An 18,360-nucleotide genomic window follows, 5' to 3' on the forward strand; every position below is an offset into this window, starting at 1 on the left:
TGTTCAGGGTCTCACTACTAGATTGGACTCATAGTGATCCGCCTGTTTACAGCCTCCCAAGAACTGGGATTACAGGCATGCACCACCACGCCCGGGGATCGAATTCCTGGCCCCTGTGACTCCTTGCAGGCGCTTTAATCCGCTGAACTATTTGGCCAGCCTTTTAAGTGAACCTCTTAATTCTTAGATTTGTAGAATAGCAAGTGTTATTCTCATTTTTGAATAGAAAACCTTAGGCTCAGAAACGTGGGGTGGCTTGATAGTGTCACAAAGCAAGGATCTACCTAAAGCTGCCTGGTTTCCCAGTCCAGGATATTTTCATTAAGTAACCAAAAGCTAAATAGCCAGAACCAGAAAGTTTAAGAAAGAAAATTAGGCCATCTGACACAGAAAGGTATGGAGTTGCAGATACTTCAGAAAGCCCTGAGTGTCAGGTGGGTTTTTTTTCTTTTTGTTTTTGTTTTTGGTTTTTTTTTTTAATTTTGTTAACTACATTCTTTGGTGTGATTTACATGTACATATTGATCCTCAAGTGTCAGCTTGGATGTGTTGTCCTGCACATGGTGCTTTTCCTACATCTCCTGAAATGGTTTGTTAATAAATGATTATGCACCTTTCTGTAGCTTGTTACATTTGAAAGGAAGATTTTTCTCTATCATTTTTTCAAAATTCAACACTTAATAGAAGTAAATTATATTTATTATAATAGAAGTATTAAAAGAAGGAAATATTATTACCTGTTATTCAATTTTACAAACATCTTTTCCTCAACATTTTAGTAAAAATATATACATACTGTTTTACTTTGTTTCTCTAAAATAATTACTAATTTTCTTTTCTAGATGGTGAGAGATGAAAACCTCAAGTTTATGAAAAATAGAGATGTGTACAGTAGTGATTATTTCAGTTTTGTTTTGTCTTTAGCATCATTAAATGCTGTAAGTAGCTGGTTGTATTGTTCCTTTTTTTTTTTTTTTTTCTTTGAAACGGAGTCTTTGCTGTGTGGATTGGGCTGGTCTTAAAGTCTGTGTAGCCCAGGCTGGCCTTGAACTCATGACAACCCTTTTGCCTCAGCCTCCCAAGTAGTGGTACTGGGCCAACCAGACACCTCAGTGGATTCAAGTGCCTGCTTAGGCAGACTCAAGGACCGGGATTCAGTCCCCTGCATGCAGTGCCGGCCCTGTCCCAAGGGCATGCTGAGACTGCGATTAAGATTGGATAAGGTGGTGCACACCTGTAATCCCAGCACTTGAAAGGCTGAAAACAGGAGGATCACTATGAGTCCAATCTGTGTACTAAGACCCTGTAAACCCTGTACTAAATACATAAAAAACAAATAGTGGTATTACCAGCATGCACCACCATGTCTGGACTGTCCTGTTGCTTTTAAGATGAGGATTATGGTTAAATACATTTTAGCTAATGCGTCCAGTGACATCCTCCCTCCTAGTTGTTAGCGTGTAGGCTGAGTACAGAAGGTTCACCATGACTGCATCACCTGCCACATGACACAGACGTGCAGGCCGCATTCAGGCTGTCAGACCGGGCAGGTCTACTGGCTTTGAGTTCCAAATAAGGCTCTGCATTTTATAGTGCCCTTGTTTAGGTTTTGTGAGGAGCCTCAGAGTTGCTGGGAGAGTGAGCAGCTGCAGGTTAATGTCGTGGACACTGGGTTTTGTAAAGGTAATTTTTTTTTCATTGCCAATCACATGTTGTTACACTCAAGATTGGCTTTGAAATACTTCCTTCTTGAGTACCATTATTATAATCTGCCAAAGGGGGGAAATTGTATTTCTGGTTTCTTAATTATTTAGCATCCTATGGCTTACAGGCTCTATTAATTTAAAACTGAAGAGGATATATTCCCATAAGTGTTCTGAAAATTGAAATGGAATATTTTCTATTATAAAGTGGCCAGATTTTTCTTATAATTTAACCTTGTTATGTGTATTATTAGTCAGTTCACAAATCTATAAAACTGTGAAAAAACAAATGCACTCTTTTCTCTCTCAGACTAAGTTGAAGCACCCATATTACCCTTGCATGGCAAAGGTGAGCTTGCAACTTGCCATTCAGTTTCTCTTCCAAACATACCTTCGGACAAAGAAAAAGCTCAGGTATGTTTTGGTAGTTTATTGTGACAGCAGGCACAACTGACAGATTCAACTTTATTTTTTTGTGTGCTAGGGATTGAACTCAGGGCCTCATACTCACCAGGCAGGCACTATAATGCTGAGCTACATTCTGGCCCTTACAGATATTTTAAAGGTGACTGTATAGTCAGATGGCCAAGATATGATCGCAAGAAATTTTTAATCTAATGGGCAGGGTACGTGAAATGAGTATGTGCAGCTATGGGGACGAGGGTAATTTTAAAGGAAGGCATTGGAGTTTCCTAAGGGTTTTAAAAGGTTAAAAATAAAGAAATATAGACAGATCATTCCAGGAACAAGGGAGGAGCCTCAGTAGCCCCAAAGAGGCACCTCAAGAACCATGAATGACTAGAGCTGCATTTTTATAGTACTTGTCAGGGACCCCAAGACCTGCGGCCAAATACCTGCTGTGTAACTTATGACTCCCGGAGTGCCAGAGGAGGGATCGTGGGTGTGTTTAGTGGGCCATCCAAGGGGCTCTGACCTGGAGCACACTTAGTGATGTGCACTGATTGCTGAATCATAACTGGTTTCCTCTCTGGGTTCTGGGTAAGTAGTGTTCTGTGAATGAACGAGTGACAGATGAAGAGAGTTGAGCATGGTTTGTGAGGTGTACAGAGGGTGAGGCCGGGTGAGGAGCCCAGGGAGCTGCCCCATGGGTCCTTGAGCTCTCAGTCTTTCCTCTTGTGTCCATGGTTCACACGCAGGGGGTTAGGGAAAGATTCTGTACTCGCACTTTTATTCATGAAATTTGAATGTTATATTTGCACATTACATGTTATTTCCTGCCATTTTTGAGCATTGAGGGACTCTACAGTCATGTAAGGTCATGAATAATAGAGTCATGTCACCTTTTTCTGCCTAAATACCTACAGTCTGTAAAGCAGGATATTAATAGTTGTAGCAATGCTGTGTAAAAATGTTGATGTAAGCTATTCTGCAAGTGAACATTTTGTGAATGTGAATTAGTTGTGCCAAATAAAATGCTATAAATCTGACCTTCTTGGGCTGGCCAGATAGCTCAGCAGATTGAAATGCCTGCTTGGCAGATGCAGGGACCAGAGTTCAATCTCTTGCGTGCTGTGCCAGCCCCGCCCCTGGGTATGCTGAGACTGCGACTGAGACTGGGCATGCTGGCACACACCTGTAATCCCAGCACTTGGCAGGCAGAAAACAGGAGAATCACTACAAGTCCGGTCTGTGTAGTGAGACCCTATAGACCCAGTGCTATATACAAAACAAAAAGTCTGTCCTTCTTTTCCAATAAAAATTGTTTAATGAAGATGTAGAATTAAGAGTTGAAGCCCAAAATTTAAGCTTCTTTATACATTTTATCAGGACTGGCAGGAAGAGAACAGTCACACAGGTAATCCTCAGAGGATGAAGACAACTGAGCTGTGGAAGTGGGTTGTCAGTAAATGCCTAGCTCACTGCCCGCCCTGCACACTGTAGTTTGATGGGCAGATGGACAGGCAGAGAGATGGCGGGCACTGTGGGGTCATTTGCTGGGCCCTAACATTGCTCTTTGCTTTATAAAAAGGGTGGACACTGAAGAATGGATTGCTACCATTGAAGCGCTACTTTCAAAAAGTTTTGATGCTTGCCAGTGGCTTGTTGAATATTTTATTAGTTCTGAAGGACGAGAATTAATAAAGTAAGTACCAAGACCTTTTAGTTAAAAGGCATCTTTTCCTGTGATTTCAGAGTCTTGCCTTGATGGTTCACTTCTTTCCTCTGAGCTATCTTCACTCAGCAACCAAAGCACACTTACAAGCAAATTAAGTGGCTTTACTTTTGTGCTATAGAATTCTTCAGTAGATTCCCGCTGCACTGTGATAAAGTCTGGATTTTCCCTCGTAATGCCCAAGACTTTACTGGATCTAATCTTTGTCCCTCCAGGCTTGCCTGTGTTGCATCCTAGCTTAACAAGGTTGAGGAGTCCTGGCTTCTTGGTTTGCATGCTGAGCTTTTTGTCCTGCCTAGAACCCCTGGTGCGTGTTACTCTTGCCTGGAGCATTGTTCCCTCCCTTCGCATACTGCCTTCTGCCGTGTCCCTGTCAGCTCAGCTAGCACTTTTTCAGAGGCTGCTTTGGCATCTTGTCTGTGGTAGGCATGCCCTGTTGCTCTGTTCCATGTGGGTTTTTTCTGTTGCCTCCACTAATCTGCAGCTTCTCGAGGGAAGCCAAGCCTTTGAGGTGTTACGTACCTGCGTCTTTAGCAGTACAGATAAGCTTTCACCCATTTTCCCAGTCAGTGGCAAAATTAGTTCACTTAGAACTTAGCTACACGTTAAATGTCACAGATGCTGAACATTCGGAAGGAGCACAGCAGGTACTTCCTTTCTTTCCCTTATAGCAAAGCAGGCATGCTTTTGAGTGTCTCCTCAGAAACTCTTCCTGTAGGAGGGCGTTTTGTTTTCTTAGTATGGACATAAGTCCAGGGAACTACCTGTCCTTTATAAGGACTAATTACTTATCACTGTCAATTCCTGTGTGTTCATATGTTCAAGGAGTTAATCATCTTTTTTCTCCAAGTTTTTCACAGCCTTCAAGACATCTGAGGTTATTATTGTAGCTAATATGCTAGAACTGGTTGAGTAACCCTTACTAAAATGCGTGCAGAAGTTTTTCAGATCATTTTAGAATTTGTGATGTTTGTATACCATAGCACAAAGGTCATTTTACACAGTATTATTAATCACTTTGTACATGAAGTAAATAGTGTCATAGTGTGAAATTTTCCACTTGCAGCATCATGTTGCCACTCCAATCAGATTTAGTTGCATTTTGGAGTAAGGTACTCAACCTGTACTGTTTTAGTAAATATAAAGAGGAAACCTGGTGTGGGGTTCATGCCTACTTCCTCAGTACTGAGGAAGAGTGAGACAAGAGGATCACAAGACCCTGTGTCCAAAAAAAACAATACTTTTTTTTTTTCCGGTACCAGGGATTGAACTCAGGACCTTGCATTTGCCAGGCAGGCACTTAAGTCTACTGAGCTAACTCCCCAGCCCTTCTGCATCAAAAGTTAATAGGACTGGAAATGTCACTCCATGGTAGAAGGCCCCTGGATTTGTTCCCTATGCCACCAAAAAGAAGAAAGGATGAGGTCTGTTATAGCAGCACTTCAGTACACTCCTGTTTTTAGGAAGGTTTTTTTGTTTTTGATTTTGTTTTTTAAATCTTCATTTATTTGGCACAGGGTCTCACTGTGCAGTTCAGGCTTGTAGTGATCCTCCTGTCTCAGCCTTCCCTGCGCTAGGATTACAAGTGTGTGCCACCACACCATCTTAGTGGCCAGCACAGAATATAGTACCAGAGATAAAACCCAGGTCCTTGGACTTGCCAGACATGTGTAGACTGCTGAGATATCTCCCCAGCCCCTTTAGGCAATTTTAAAATGTAGTTATGATTGTGGAAAATTAAAAGTAACTGCTGCTTACAAATTGGTCTAAAGAGACTAAAACTGCTAACATGAAGGTACTCGACACACATTCCCCACCCATAATTGGCGATTGAAATTAGGGTGTTGCGCTCTACCACTGAGTTTATTTGGAGGCACGTTTTCAGTTCCTCAGACTGGTCTTGAACTTGGGATCCTCCTGCCTCAGCCTCCCAAAGCTAGGATTACAGGCATGTATCACTGTTTTTACATCTGGCAAGAACTTTTACTTGTGGCCATTTTTAAATGTATACAAAACTAGACAGATTATATAATGAATTCTTATATACCATTGCCCAGCTCAAGTTACCAGCATTTTGCTGTTCTTGCCCAATTTTCTCACATATGAAAATCCACACATAACACACTTTCCTACTCTATTTTAAATCAAGTTTCAGCATAGGTGAGATTCACTATAAATTTTTCAGCATGTATTCTGTCAGGTAAAGTCTTTAAAACTACATAAGCAACTTACTTTGTGTGTGTGTGTGTGTGTGTGTGTGTGTGTGTGTGGTACAGGGATTGAACTCAGGACCTTATACTTGCCAGGCAGGTGCTTATGCTGCTAAGCTATCTCTCAGTTCCAAAATCAATTGCCTTCTTTTTTTTTTTTTTTTTTTTTTTTGACAGAACCAGGAATTAAAGTTAACTCAGGCCCTTGCACTTGCCAGGCAAGCACTTACTCTACTGAGCCATCTCCCCAGCCCCCACTTACTATTGTCATGCCAGACAAAGTGAATAATTCCTTTCCATCATCTTATTCCCAGGCATCTCAGAGATAACCCATTTTACCATGGCTTTGCACAGGTCCAGATCCAGCAAGGTCCACACTGGCCTGTGTTTTGTATCTCGTAAGACTCTCAGTCTGCAGGCATGCTTTGCCCTGCCGCCCCTTTTATCATTCCCCCTGGGGGGGTGAAGGAGATGGGACTCTGCGCCCTGGACTTCCGCATGCTCTGGTCTTCAGAGCTGCCTGTGCACGTGGATGTCTCACACTTGCCATGCAGAGGCCGGTGGGGCTGAGCCGGCCTTGTCTGCCTTGCATCTGCAGAACCAGCATGGCTGAGTGGAGGGAGGGACCCCGTACCCCTGCCTGCGAGCAAGCCCCAGCGTGCTCTAGAGACATAGGCTTGCACCTGTGCATCACGGTGCCGCCTGAGTGGCAGGCAGAGCTGTACCAGCAAGTCGGGGTCACTAGTGCTGTCGTTTCCCCTTGCTTGTAGGATTTTCTTGTTGGAGTGCAGCGTGAGAGAAGTACGAGTTGCTGTGGCCACCATTCTGGAGAAAACCTTAGACAGTGCCTTGTTTTATCAGGATAAGGTCAGTTGCATTTTTATCATTTTATTTATACATTCTGTCCTTACTAGGTGTTCACGATCACATCTAATTTCTGAAGAGTCCGATATTAGAGTCCAGACATCCTGTCATGCACAGTGCATGCCCTATGACCTGCTTTCTGAAATATGCCCTAGAAAAGGCATTCGGATCTCTCTCCCAGTCCAGGAACCAGGCAGGCCAGAAGCTGGGTCTGGTGTGCTTCAGGTCTCCTGGTGGAGCATCTGCTCAGAGTTGTCTGTCAGAAGTCAGAATGAGGTCTGTGAATGAGGCCAACTGGATCTGAACCCTGGCCTGGCTGCAGTGCACCTCCTCTGCCTGGTGCCTGTGTTCTGCCTGCATTGTTTCCACACCAAAACATGCAGTTGGCAGCCAGACCAGGCGGTGCCATGCATCTGAGGAGCAGTTCCCTCCTGGGTCTCTGTTATTCCCTAAGCTTCATTTCTGTTCCTCTGAATTGTGTCTTCTTTCTAACTATCTCTGCACCATATTCTCTGGTTTACAGTCTCACATATACACACGTGTTAACCCATGATGTTTATTCCTATCCTTGGTCCCCAACGTTTTTTGTTTTTGTGTTTTAATTGGTACAGGGTCTTACTACATAGATCGGACTCAGTGATCCAGTTTTCAGCCTCCCAAAGCCCTGGGATTACAGGCAAACGCCACCACACCCGGTCTCACTCGTTGTCTCAGCATGCCCCAGGGGCGGGGCTGGCATGGCATACTGGGAATCGAAACCTGGCCACTTCATTCTGCCTAAGTAGGCGCTTTAGTCCACTGAGCTATCTGGCTGGCCCTGGTCCCCAGGAGATTTTAAGTCTTATGGACATGATAGCATACGGTAAAAATCCGATTAGTCAGTTGTTAAGTCTTAGCAAACAGAGTTACTTCCCAAGTTTGCTGTTTCAGACAGCTGACACTACATGGAAAACTTTGAAAGATGTTTTCAAAAACAAATTGGCTTCTTACAGGCATTGGCTGGCAGTAGTGTGTCTCATTGAACTACACGCAAATTCTGTGAATTGCTGCTTCAGATTCAGGTTTTGCTGTAGAACCTTGAGCACATCCCATGACGAGGATGCGAATGCAGATTCAGTGCTTGGTGCCTAGGTACTTAGTACCTGTGGCACTGCTGGACTCAGTGTGCGCTGCTAGACTAGACAAGCTCTGGAGCCTTACTCAGTCTAGAAGGGAGGAGGGGGTCAAAAGACCTCTGGACTCCAGGAAATAAGCAGTTGAGGGTTATCATAAGGCAGTAGTAGACATTCTTCAGACTACCTGAACACAGAATATTCTAAAGAAGGTCTTTGGGAGCTGCTTTGCAATTTAAATGCTCTGAGATTCCCTTGTGGAAGCTTGCTAAGCTGTGTCAAGAATCCTTAACATAAGGACCATTTTACATCTGCTTCCTCCCTGGATCAGCCCACAGGAGAAAAGTAGAGCTGCTGCAGTCCCCCTCCCGGTGGTGTCAGGCATCCCAGTCTACTGGCCCCTAGAGCAGACAGCAGGTGGAGGAGGCATTTCCTGAGGAAATTATGGTTCCCAATTCATGTATTTTCATGTTGATTTTTCCCCATAATGGAAATGCCTCTTGCCACCCACTTTATACTTCACTTACTGAAAATGAAGGGTTATAAAAATGAAAAACATTACTTCACAATGGGTGTGACAGGATGGATGGGAGTATTTCACAAGTCTTTGAGCACCATCTTCAGAGGAATGAAAGTGAGAGTAGGAAGGCTGGTCTTGATATTTAGCCTACAAATGAATTTCGAGGGCCTTTTCAAAAAACAGCTGGGGTGGGAGGGAAAGAAGAAATGTCATAGCCAAAATGGTTTCTAAACGAATAAGATGTTTTTCAAAGCTTTCCATGAGGTGTCAGCAGGCTTCCAAATAAGTTCCCAGCTGAGTCAGTATGGCCGTTCACCCTGTCAGACGGTCACTCTCCATCCACTTACCGACCTGGTTCCAGCCCCTCTGCCTGTGTCTGTGTTGTTCTTCGCATTTGTGACCATATGAAGAAACAGCCTCGTGAAGGAGACATGCGGAAGCTTGTCTCCCCAGGACACTGGGCCTTTTTGAGAGAGAAGAGTTGCCTCTGGAGAACCGTGGCCGTTAGGCAGTACAGTTACAGAAACAAAACAAAAGTAGGCTTTTCTGTGTTACTGTAGAGCCAGACTTCTCTGGACAGTAGAGGTGATAATTCTGTTTTTGCTCTCCAAGGCATAAATCCACCTGAATATGAGACTCGTATGTTTCCTTTTTGTCCTTATGGTGGTTTACCTTAGAGGAATCCTGTTATCATTGTTTTATGTTCTTTTTCTTTATGTAATTTTCTTTTCCTCTAAGCAGTTAAAAAGCCTTCATCAGTTACTAGAAGTACTACTTGCGCTTCTGGATAAAGATGTCCCGGAAAATTGCAAAAACTGTGCTCAGTACTTTTTCCTGTTCAACACCTTTGTCCAAAAGGTAAAAGATTTTTTTCTAATATCTTTTTCTCATACAGCAGATTTACTGTCTAAAGAAATTTTATGCATGGAAAAACTACAGACTGGTTATTATATGCTCTGTAATATGGCTTTGTGAGTATTTCATCTTAGAAAACCTAAATTAATGAGTTAGAGTACTTGTAAGAATTCTGATGCAAATAAATTTATTTACACATGGATAGCAGTTGAAGTTTGTTTATAAGGTTAAGCTGGGCACGTTGGTCCATGCCTATAGTTCCAGCTACTTGGGAGGCTGAGGCAGGAGGATCCCAAGTTCAAACCCAACCTGGTGTCTCAGAATAGAAAATGAAAAGGGCTGGGGTCAGGGATATAGCTCAGCAGCATAAGTGCCTGGCTGGCAAGTGCAATATCCTGAGTTTGATCCCTGGTAACACAAAAAAAGAAAAAGGAAAGGGCTAAGAGTGTAGCTCAGTGGTAGAGTGCCTCTGACTGCAGCCTCTAGTGCCACGAACATAACAGCAAGACACACTAACAGTTGTGTGTTTGGTAGCCATTGTGAAGTAATGGGAGGCTCAGATTTTAAATTAAATTTTAAAGATACTTGCTAGGGCCAGGGATGTAGCTCAGTGGTATAGCACTCACCTGGCAAGTACAAGGTGCTGAGTTTGAGTCCAAGCACATATATATGTATGTATATATATGTGTGTGTGTGTGTGTGTGTATATGTATATGTTATATACTTGCTATAATCTTTTACAATATATTGAATTCGTAAAAGTCCTCATGTAGCTGTCTTTTTGAAACAAATGTTTGGTTAGGAATATGACTTGTCTCTGTGTCTTGTGGCAGCAAGGTATCAGGGCTGGGGACCTGCTCCTGCGACACTCGGCACTGAGACACATGATCAGCTTCCTCCTCGGGGCCAGTCGGCAGAACAGCCAGGTAACACCTGAGGCCTGGCCGCAGCAGTGTGGCCTGCAGTGCACTTCGGCTCTCTTTACTTTCAAAAAGGTCCAGGCACAAGTGCTATGTAGGCTTTAAAGTTACGTGAAGGTCAGTTACTTTTAAACTTTTACATAGAATTGTAAGCTAATACTGTAGTAACCCATGGAAGTGACTGGCTAGAATATCAGTCGCTGAGTGAGTTTCATGGGAGAGAAAGGATGGGTCATAACGGGAGAGGGCCAAGGCCCAAAAGTCCTCAAGGAATTCAAGGAATAAGGTGTTATGGTTCCCTGCTTTCTTGTAGGGGCCTAGAGGTTGGACTGTTGGGATTCAGATGAGAAGCTGTGGGTTATGAGCTCCATGGTGTTACAGGTACATGCAGTACTCTCCATCAGAGGCAGGGCAAGTGGTATAATGAAAGGGCTGGCTGTACCCACAAGTGACTGTCCTGTTTGAAACTTCTGTTTTGATGTTTGTTTCCTCCTCCAGTATGCAGTGATAGATGTCTCAGGTGTCTAGCAGCTCTAAGCTTGAACACTGCTCAAACAGATGGCAAAGTTCAGAAAAAATCTGCTCAGTGTCCATAACTTTGTGCAATAATCAAACTGAAAATCCTGCTTACAAAACCGTGTACAGGCTGAGCATGAGTCACACCATGGACACACAGGGCTGACGCCCCGGTCTATGCACCACTTTCACCTACACAACATGTAGTCCTGTGTTGGTGCATTTAAGCTTTCGTCATTGTGCTTTTCTCACACTTCATTTGCATAAAATATAACCATGGCTCCAAAGAAAGTTAGTGCCATCATCCATAAAGCTAAAAAATGAAGACTGAAAAATCATAGCAGAGTTAAAGAGATCACAGCAAAGCCAGGCCTTTAATCCCAGCACTCGGGCCAACGCAAGAGGATCACTACGAGTTTGAGGCCAACCTAGGCTACAAAGTGAGTTCAAGGCCAGCTTAACCCTGTCTAAAAAAGACAAAAACAAAAAAAGCCCTGCAAAGTTTATTAAAGTGCTGAAAAAATGAATTTGTAAGTATAACATTTGGGCTTCAGAATCGATTTTTCATTATTATGGGAAAAATCTTGCACATGAATTTGAAATGAACTGAGTTTAACAACTGAGGTATCACTGTACTTCTTTTGCATGATAGGTTTGAGATACATAGTGTTAGCCTGCAGTAATGCTAAATAGATTTCAGAGGGTTGCTCTTACATGCCAGACACGACAGGTCGTGTTGTGGCGGACCATTGCACACTCACAGTTCAGTGAAATAGGTAGCTTCTTCCCAGTTCTCAGGCAGGAGCTGAGGCGTAGAGATATTCGGGGACTTGTTCAAGGTGCCAAAGGTTATGTGTTGGCTGAGTGGGGATTTGGACCCAGCACTTCAGATTTCCAGGCCAGAGCCTTTCCCTGCCATGCCTGACATTGCAAGGGCAGCTTTTCTTTGTCTCAAGAGACATGCACCCTACGCCTCTCAGCTTCCTGTCACCCCACCCTGCTGCTCTTACTCTGTAGCTGTTTAAAACAAGTCCTGACATGAGTACGTGCTCTGGGTATTGTGTGTGGAGATTACATTTTCACTGTAAGCTCTTCATGGGACTCCATTGACACTAGTATTTGACTTAATTCACTGCAACTCAGCATGCAGAAAAGTAGAGTTATTTTGTGTGTGTGTGACACATTTTCATTCTCCCTGTTTCTTTGGGTCCTGGCAGCTGCACATAGGCCATTACATGTGGAGTCGTAGAGAGTGGGCCCACGCTCCTGGAGCGCAGAGTGCTGGCCAAGGCAGGGCTGAGAGGGGGCCTCAGGCTCCAGGTTCATAGGTTTTCCTGTTATGTCAAGGTACAGGAAGTTGCCTGCCTTGTCATGTGCACTTGGGACCTAAATTATGCTAATGGATGGATAGCTGAACTGGTTTGATTGTAGAATCTGAGTTAATACGTTTCAGTAGAAATCCTTTGAGGTATATTAAAACTTGTAGCTGTTAGTATGTTGCCCTCTTCTACAACAGGCATTAAATACCTGTGGTCTAATATTGTGTGAACCAGCAGATTCCACCCTGACCCAATCCTGCACAGCACTAATGTGTGTTTTGCCTTCTTGGATGACAGATACGCCGTTGGAGTTCAACACAAGCACGAGAATTTGGGAATCTCCACAATACAGTAGCATTGCTTGTCTTGCATTCGGATGTCTCTTCACAAAGGAATGTTGGTGAGCTTTCTCATGTCTTCATATGTCTGATCCAGGAAGAGAGGCTGAGTGTGTCTCCACAGAGTAGTGATGTCTGTAGTTGAGTGGGTATCACTTAACTGTCAGGTATCTGAGGAACACATAAAAGTTTTGTTGTAATTCCTGTTAAAATTCACCTTATTTTACTAGTTGCCACAAGAGAAAACAAGTCAGTCATTTACTTGGAGTTTTGAAGTTTTTTGTTTTGTTTTTTTAACATTTTCAGTATAAAAGCTAATTTAGAGTTCATTACAGTAACTTAAATGACTGATACAGTGTGTAGTGGGAAAAGCAAGGGAGGTATGAGCTGGAGTTTCCTAAGTAACTCCTAAGGTACAATAGGGTTGAGATAAGGTGTTAAAGGGGTTCATAAAGAGGAGGTTCTGGTATAAATTAGTAAGAAGTATTTTAACTCATTCCTGTTTTGTCACCCACTAGTCCACTAGTAGCACAGTCACAGAGACACAAGCTGTCCCCTGTAGTTGTCCAGTGTCCTGATCTGTGTGTACCATGTTTTTGTATGTTCCAAGGCTTGGTTGTGACAGTAATAACAGAGACACAGCAGACCAGTTGTGTTCAGTGTTTTCTCTGTGCTGTCCTTTTATACTTGTTTAATCACCACTGCAGACTGATGAGAGAGATTCTTTCTGTAGAAGAGGAAAGTGAGAAATAGGGGTTTAGTGGTTTCCCCAAGGGCTCGCCGCTGACAAGTAACACAGCCAGGTGGGAATGGAAGCTGCTGAACAGAGGCTGTGGTAGAGTTGTGCTCTGGTCAGGGTGACCAAAGGCTGGAAACTAGAAAAGAGCCTCTGACAGAAGGTTGCTTATTGGCTGTAAAGTGACAAAGGGCAAACACTTAGTGTAGTTTGCTTAGGTAAAGAGTTTGCTTCCTGAACTCTGACTTACTCATCTAAAACAACAAAATTTGACAGTATGGCATCACACATCTGTAATCCTCAAGAGGCTGAGGCAGGAGGATTGCTGAGAGTTCCAGGCCAGCCTGGGCTACAGAGTGACCTCTGGGCCAATCTGAACTACATAGTGAGACCTTATCTAAATAAAATAAAATAAAATAATGAAACTGCCTAATTTTGTGAGCCTGATTTTATAGAAGAAAATCAGAATCTTTGCATCATTCTTTCTCTAGAAAATGAGGTAACTCGTGCTATATGGGTTGAATCCGCTTTAACCTAGATGTTGCTGGCCATTGGCCGAGGGCACTTGAGGAACAGAAATGTCTTTCCTGGTGCCTATGGTAGGAGCTCGGGGCATTTTTGTATTTCAACCTCTTTGGAAGATGATCTTGAGGGAGTCATTAGGGATGCGCAGTGCAGGGAGGCACCTGTGTGGGGTCCAGGCAGATATCTCCTCTTGCTGCAGCCTGACTCCCCACCAGACTGAGGGGTCAGGCATTGTGTAGGAGCCCAGCATAGTGTGTGTGACCCTGTGGGTCTGTCTCCTGGAACATTACCAGTGAGACGGGCTTTGTTGTGTGGCTTCTTTGGCCTCCTGAAGCTCCTGGCACATTTAAACAACGGCCACCCGTCAGCATCGCTCCCTCCAGCCCCCTGCTGCCCCTGCATGAGGAAGTAGAGGCCTTGCTGTTCCTGTCGGAAGGGAAGCCTTACCTGCTGGAGGTACGTGCTTATTACGCCTGAGCTACTTATTTGTGTTACTTTTTCTACTTAAGGAAAAATGCCTGTTCCATATTTTACATGTATTCTAATGAAGAGTACTATTAAGAGAAGAAGGATTCTTTCCCCTCTGTGTCAAAAAGGCACGATTGGGGCCTGCCAGGTAGCTCAGCAGATTAAAACTCATGCTTAAGACACAGAGTCCAGGGTTCCATCCCTGGCATGCAGTGCCGGCCCCACCCCCGGGATGCAGCAATTTGAGACTGGGTATGGTGATGCACGCCTGTAATCCCAGCTCTTGGGGAGGCTGAACACAAGTGGATCACTATGAGTCAGATCTATGTAGTGAGACCTTGTAGACCCTGTACTAAAAAAAAAAAAAAGAAAAAGGCATGATTAGGGCCAACGGTGTAGCCCTGTGGTAGAGGACTTGCGCAGCTTGTGGAAAGCCCTGGGTTTGGGTACATTCCTTGGCTCTGTAGTCAGTCAGTAAAGTTAGAGAATCTTTCTAGTCCTCTCTTTAGCCAAGATATGGACCAGTTACTCTCTAGACTGTATCTGAGGGTTTAATTTCCAATTTCTTGTGTTCTGGTCCTAGATATACACTCCATGTATTGTACATGTATACTAATGTAGACTCCATTATCCTACAACTGTGGCTACATTTGTGCTTGGCCCTTGGATGTGCACGTGTGCAACTGTCCTGCCCAGGGCCCCGTTTCCCGAGTCCCTCCTCTAAATCCCGTCTTCCAAGACCTGATACACGTGTATGTGAATCTGTGAGCAGGATACGCACTGGCTTTTTAAATTGCATCAATAATGCTGTGCTACATGTGATTATTTTAACCCCTGTTCAAGTTCATTTGTCTTTGAAAATCGATGGAAGTGACTTCAGGGGGGAAAAGGTGCACATTTGTGGTTGTGAACTGTATAAAAGAACAGATAGACTCACCCTGTGACCTATCCAGTCCTTGGACTAGAAACTGCTTGAAGGCAGTGTTGATGTTGAATCTGGGTAAATTCTAGTTTAAGCCAGAACAGCTCGATGTTCCCCATGGTGTGGGGAGTGCTCACACTTCGCTGTCCCTGGCCAGGTCATGTTTGCCCTCCGGGAGCTGACGGGCTCGCTCCTGGCCCTCATGGAGATGGTTGTGTACTGCTGCTTCTGCAACGAGCACTTCTCCTTCACCATGCTGCACTTCATTAAGGTACGGCCTCAGCTCTGCCTGCGGCAGGCACACCCTGAGCTTCCAAGCAACAGCTGCTTTGTAACACTGCTGTCCGGGGAACTCAAGAGAACAGTATATGTTCTGTTTTTAAAATGAATTAAAAAAGACCTCATGATCCCATTCTTGAACATTATTTTTTGTTATATCCTTTTATATTCATACATTTTAACATAAGATTTTATTATCATAGTTTTGTCTTTTTCACTTTATAAGTATTACCATTAGAAGTTACCTGACTCCTACTTCGTTCTGTTGTGAACCATAATCTGCTTAACCCTTTTCTTCCTAGTAATGCACATTCACATGAGGTTCAATTTTTAACGAGTTAAGAATACTCTTTTATCGATGATAGTAATGCTGTGGGTGACCACTGTTGTCCAGAATCCTTTTCCAGTTTCAGTTTCTCTACATACTGTTTTTAAGAATCAAAGGTAGGGTTTGCTCACCTGATAAAATAGTATGTAATTATGAGGCACTGAGAGAAAATGATCATTCTCATTCACAGTTGCTGCTAGCAGACACCAGACACTGTTCTCCAAAGCACTGCTTATTTTTTTTTTTTTTTTTAATGTATCTTGTTGTCACTAGGTCTCACTATGCAGCTTAGACTCCCAGTGATCCTCCTGCGTTTCCATCACTGGGATTACAGGCGTGTACCACCACACCCAGACTCTGGCCAGCTCAGCCTTCCTTTGGGGGAGGGTCTCGTGCAGCATGTGGTGCCAGGGGTCGAATCTCAGTCCCTGCGTTTGCTTAAGTGGGCGCTTTAGTCTGCTAAGCTGTCTCACCAGCCTAGCATTGCATATTTTAACTCACTCAGTTTTCACACAGTTCTCTGAGGTAGATCCTGTTGTTATCACCATCTTATAGTTGTGGAAAGTGAGGCATAGAGTAAGGAACTTGGTCAGGGTTGTACCAGAAGTCAGTGACAGAGTGGGGCTTTGAACCTCGCAGTGCGGCTCCGTGCTCCCAGCACATTGCTTATTGCCTTTCTTGGTATTGTTGAACAGTGGAGCACACACTTGCCCTTTCTATTACCTTTCATTCTTTGAATGGATTATTTCTATTTTCTTTATGAAAACTTCAAGCTTATACGCAAGGTCAAAGTCTGCTTTGATCACTGCTGGCCGTCTTGGTCCCTCCTCCCTACTCTGCCCTGAGAAGTGATATTGTCACATGGCTGTTTCCTTCCGGCTGTCCTCCATAGACACACTGTCTATAGCAGTTTCTGAACACAGAAGTTCTACTGTGCCTTCTTTCGAGCACCAAGAGTTAGAGTGGTGATGCAGATGGTGTTAACAGTAGTGTGGATTATGTCTTGAGGCTCTGAGCAAAAGGGCTTTGCCATCAGCCTTCAGGTGCATACCTGTGTCAGAGGTGACTGAGCTCCCGTTGGTGCTGTATACAGTCTGTGGCCATGGGCATTTCCCTCTGTGAGAACAGCATGTGAGGGTGGTATAAGGTGCAACATGGGATCTGGCACCTTGGAAGTGTGGAGTTATGGCGCAGCGGCCTTTCTACCATATGTGTGCCACGAAAGAGTGAATTGTGCAAACCTTGCTTTCTTCAGCCAATATATGCTGCTGGGTTTTTCTTTCATAAACTGACTTATTCTTGGCTGAGAGCATATTTCCCTCAGCATTCTTACTTGCATCATCATAGCTACACAGCACAGGTATGACCACAACGAGGGTGTGGATCCAGCAGTCTAGGTTACTACTGTAGTGTAGTTTCCACTGAAAATTTATAGGAATTTTATGTTTTAAAAAAATACTGTATTTCAGAACCAGCTAGAGACTGCTCCACCCCATGAGTTAAAGAATACATTCCAGCTGCTTCATGAGATCCTGGTAAGTCATAAATGTCTGATTCATATACATAGATACTCAGTTATATGTGTTTAGATATGAAAGTTATTAGGCCTCTTACTGCTCTGTTTTATTCAGCCTGCACTTCCTGAATCCTCTTCATGTCAGTCTTATTCTGTATGGATTTCTGACTTAGATATGAGCAGTAATAACACTGCCTCCCTGGAGCTTGAGAGAGCTGGGTAGGTGCACCGGCAGCTGAAGGAGCAAGGTGTCTTACCAAGTGCATGTTACTGTGCTTAGCCCCAGGGTGACCACATGAGTGAATTGCTGGGTTTGCAATTCATCAAGTCTTAGATACCATTAATCATATATGTACTATTAAAAATACTGGACAGCCAGGACAGCATGAAACCATGAGATTTAATTTATTATATAAAATGTTTGTCAATTGCAAAAAGACGGGAAGGTTAAAAAAAAAGTTAAATTAAGCACAAAATACAGTGTTATTAGAAACTGAGAAACTTAAACTCATGAGAAGTGATTTTCCTTACCTCTCCTAGGCAGAGCCCAGAGCCTTGGCTCTGTGTCAGACTCCTGAGGAGCCCTGTAACTTGTCATGACTGGGATGACCAGGGGAAAGAATGGGAACTGAGGAGAACTGAGAAAAGAGACCCAAACCAGCTGTGACAGGCTTCTGCTGTCCACACTAAGGCACATGGACTCTGCTACAGGAACATACAGCTAGGAAATGAGTGGGTCTTTACATATATTTAGTAGTCGTATATCCTAGTTTAAATTTGAGCTATATGGCAATGACAGAACACCCCTAAAATGGAGTTCTGTTACATAGAAGCTAACCTAGTCCCCGTGGAACTGTGGATAAGACTCCACTAGTTGCAATGCCAGTTTCTTCCTTCACTTACCAGAGCTTCATTCTTTCCTCTCACAGGTCATTGAAGACCCCATACAAGTGGAGCGAGTCAAATTTGTGTTTGAGACAGAAAATGGATTGTTGGGTAAGGACGCCTGGCTGGACAGACACAAGTCCTGCAGTGGGTTTGTTGTCCTGACAGGCAGACTGCCCTCCCTCCCAGCTTGGACAAGCGACCGGGTTG

At 43.7% G+C, this 18,360-nt stretch overlaps 1 protein-coding gene across 1 annotated transcript in view; it reads left to right on the forward strand.

Moving 5' to 3' along the window:
* Usp24 (ubiquitin specific peptidase 24) overlaps positions 1-18,360 on the forward strand; it is a 131,974-nt gene that overhangs the window by 100,135 nt on the left and 13,479 nt on the right. The window contains exons 54-64 of the mRNA XM_023702674.1: positions 843-938; positions 2,014-2,117; positions 3,694-3,807; positions 6,818-6,914; positions 9,285-9,401; positions 10,232-10,324; positions 12,451-12,553; positions 14,087-14,208; positions 15,300-15,413; positions 17,219-17,284; positions 18,195-18,261. Of these exons, the coding sequence (XP_023558442.1) occupies positions 843-938; positions 2,014-2,117; positions 3,694-3,807; positions 6,818-6,914; positions 9,285-9,401; positions 10,232-10,324; positions 12,451-12,553; positions 14,087-14,208; positions 15,300-15,413; positions 17,219-17,284; positions 18,195-18,261 (1,093 nt within the window). The remainder of the gene's footprint in view (positions 1-842; positions 939-2,013; positions 2,118-3,693; positions 3,808-6,817; positions 6,915-9,284; positions 9,402-10,231; positions 10,325-12,450; positions 12,554-14,086; positions 14,209-15,299; positions 15,414-17,218; positions 17,285-18,194; positions 18,262-18,360) is intronic.

The sequence above is a fragment of the Octodon degus genome, unplaced genomic scaffold (genome assembly GCF_000260255.1).
Source record: "Octodon degus isolate 3935 unplaced genomic scaffold, OctDeg1.0 scaffold00156, whole genome shotgun sequence".
In the NCBI taxonomy this organism is placed as follows: domain Eukaryota; kingdom Metazoa; phylum Chordata; class Mammalia; order Rodentia; family Octodontidae; genus Octodon; species Octodon degus.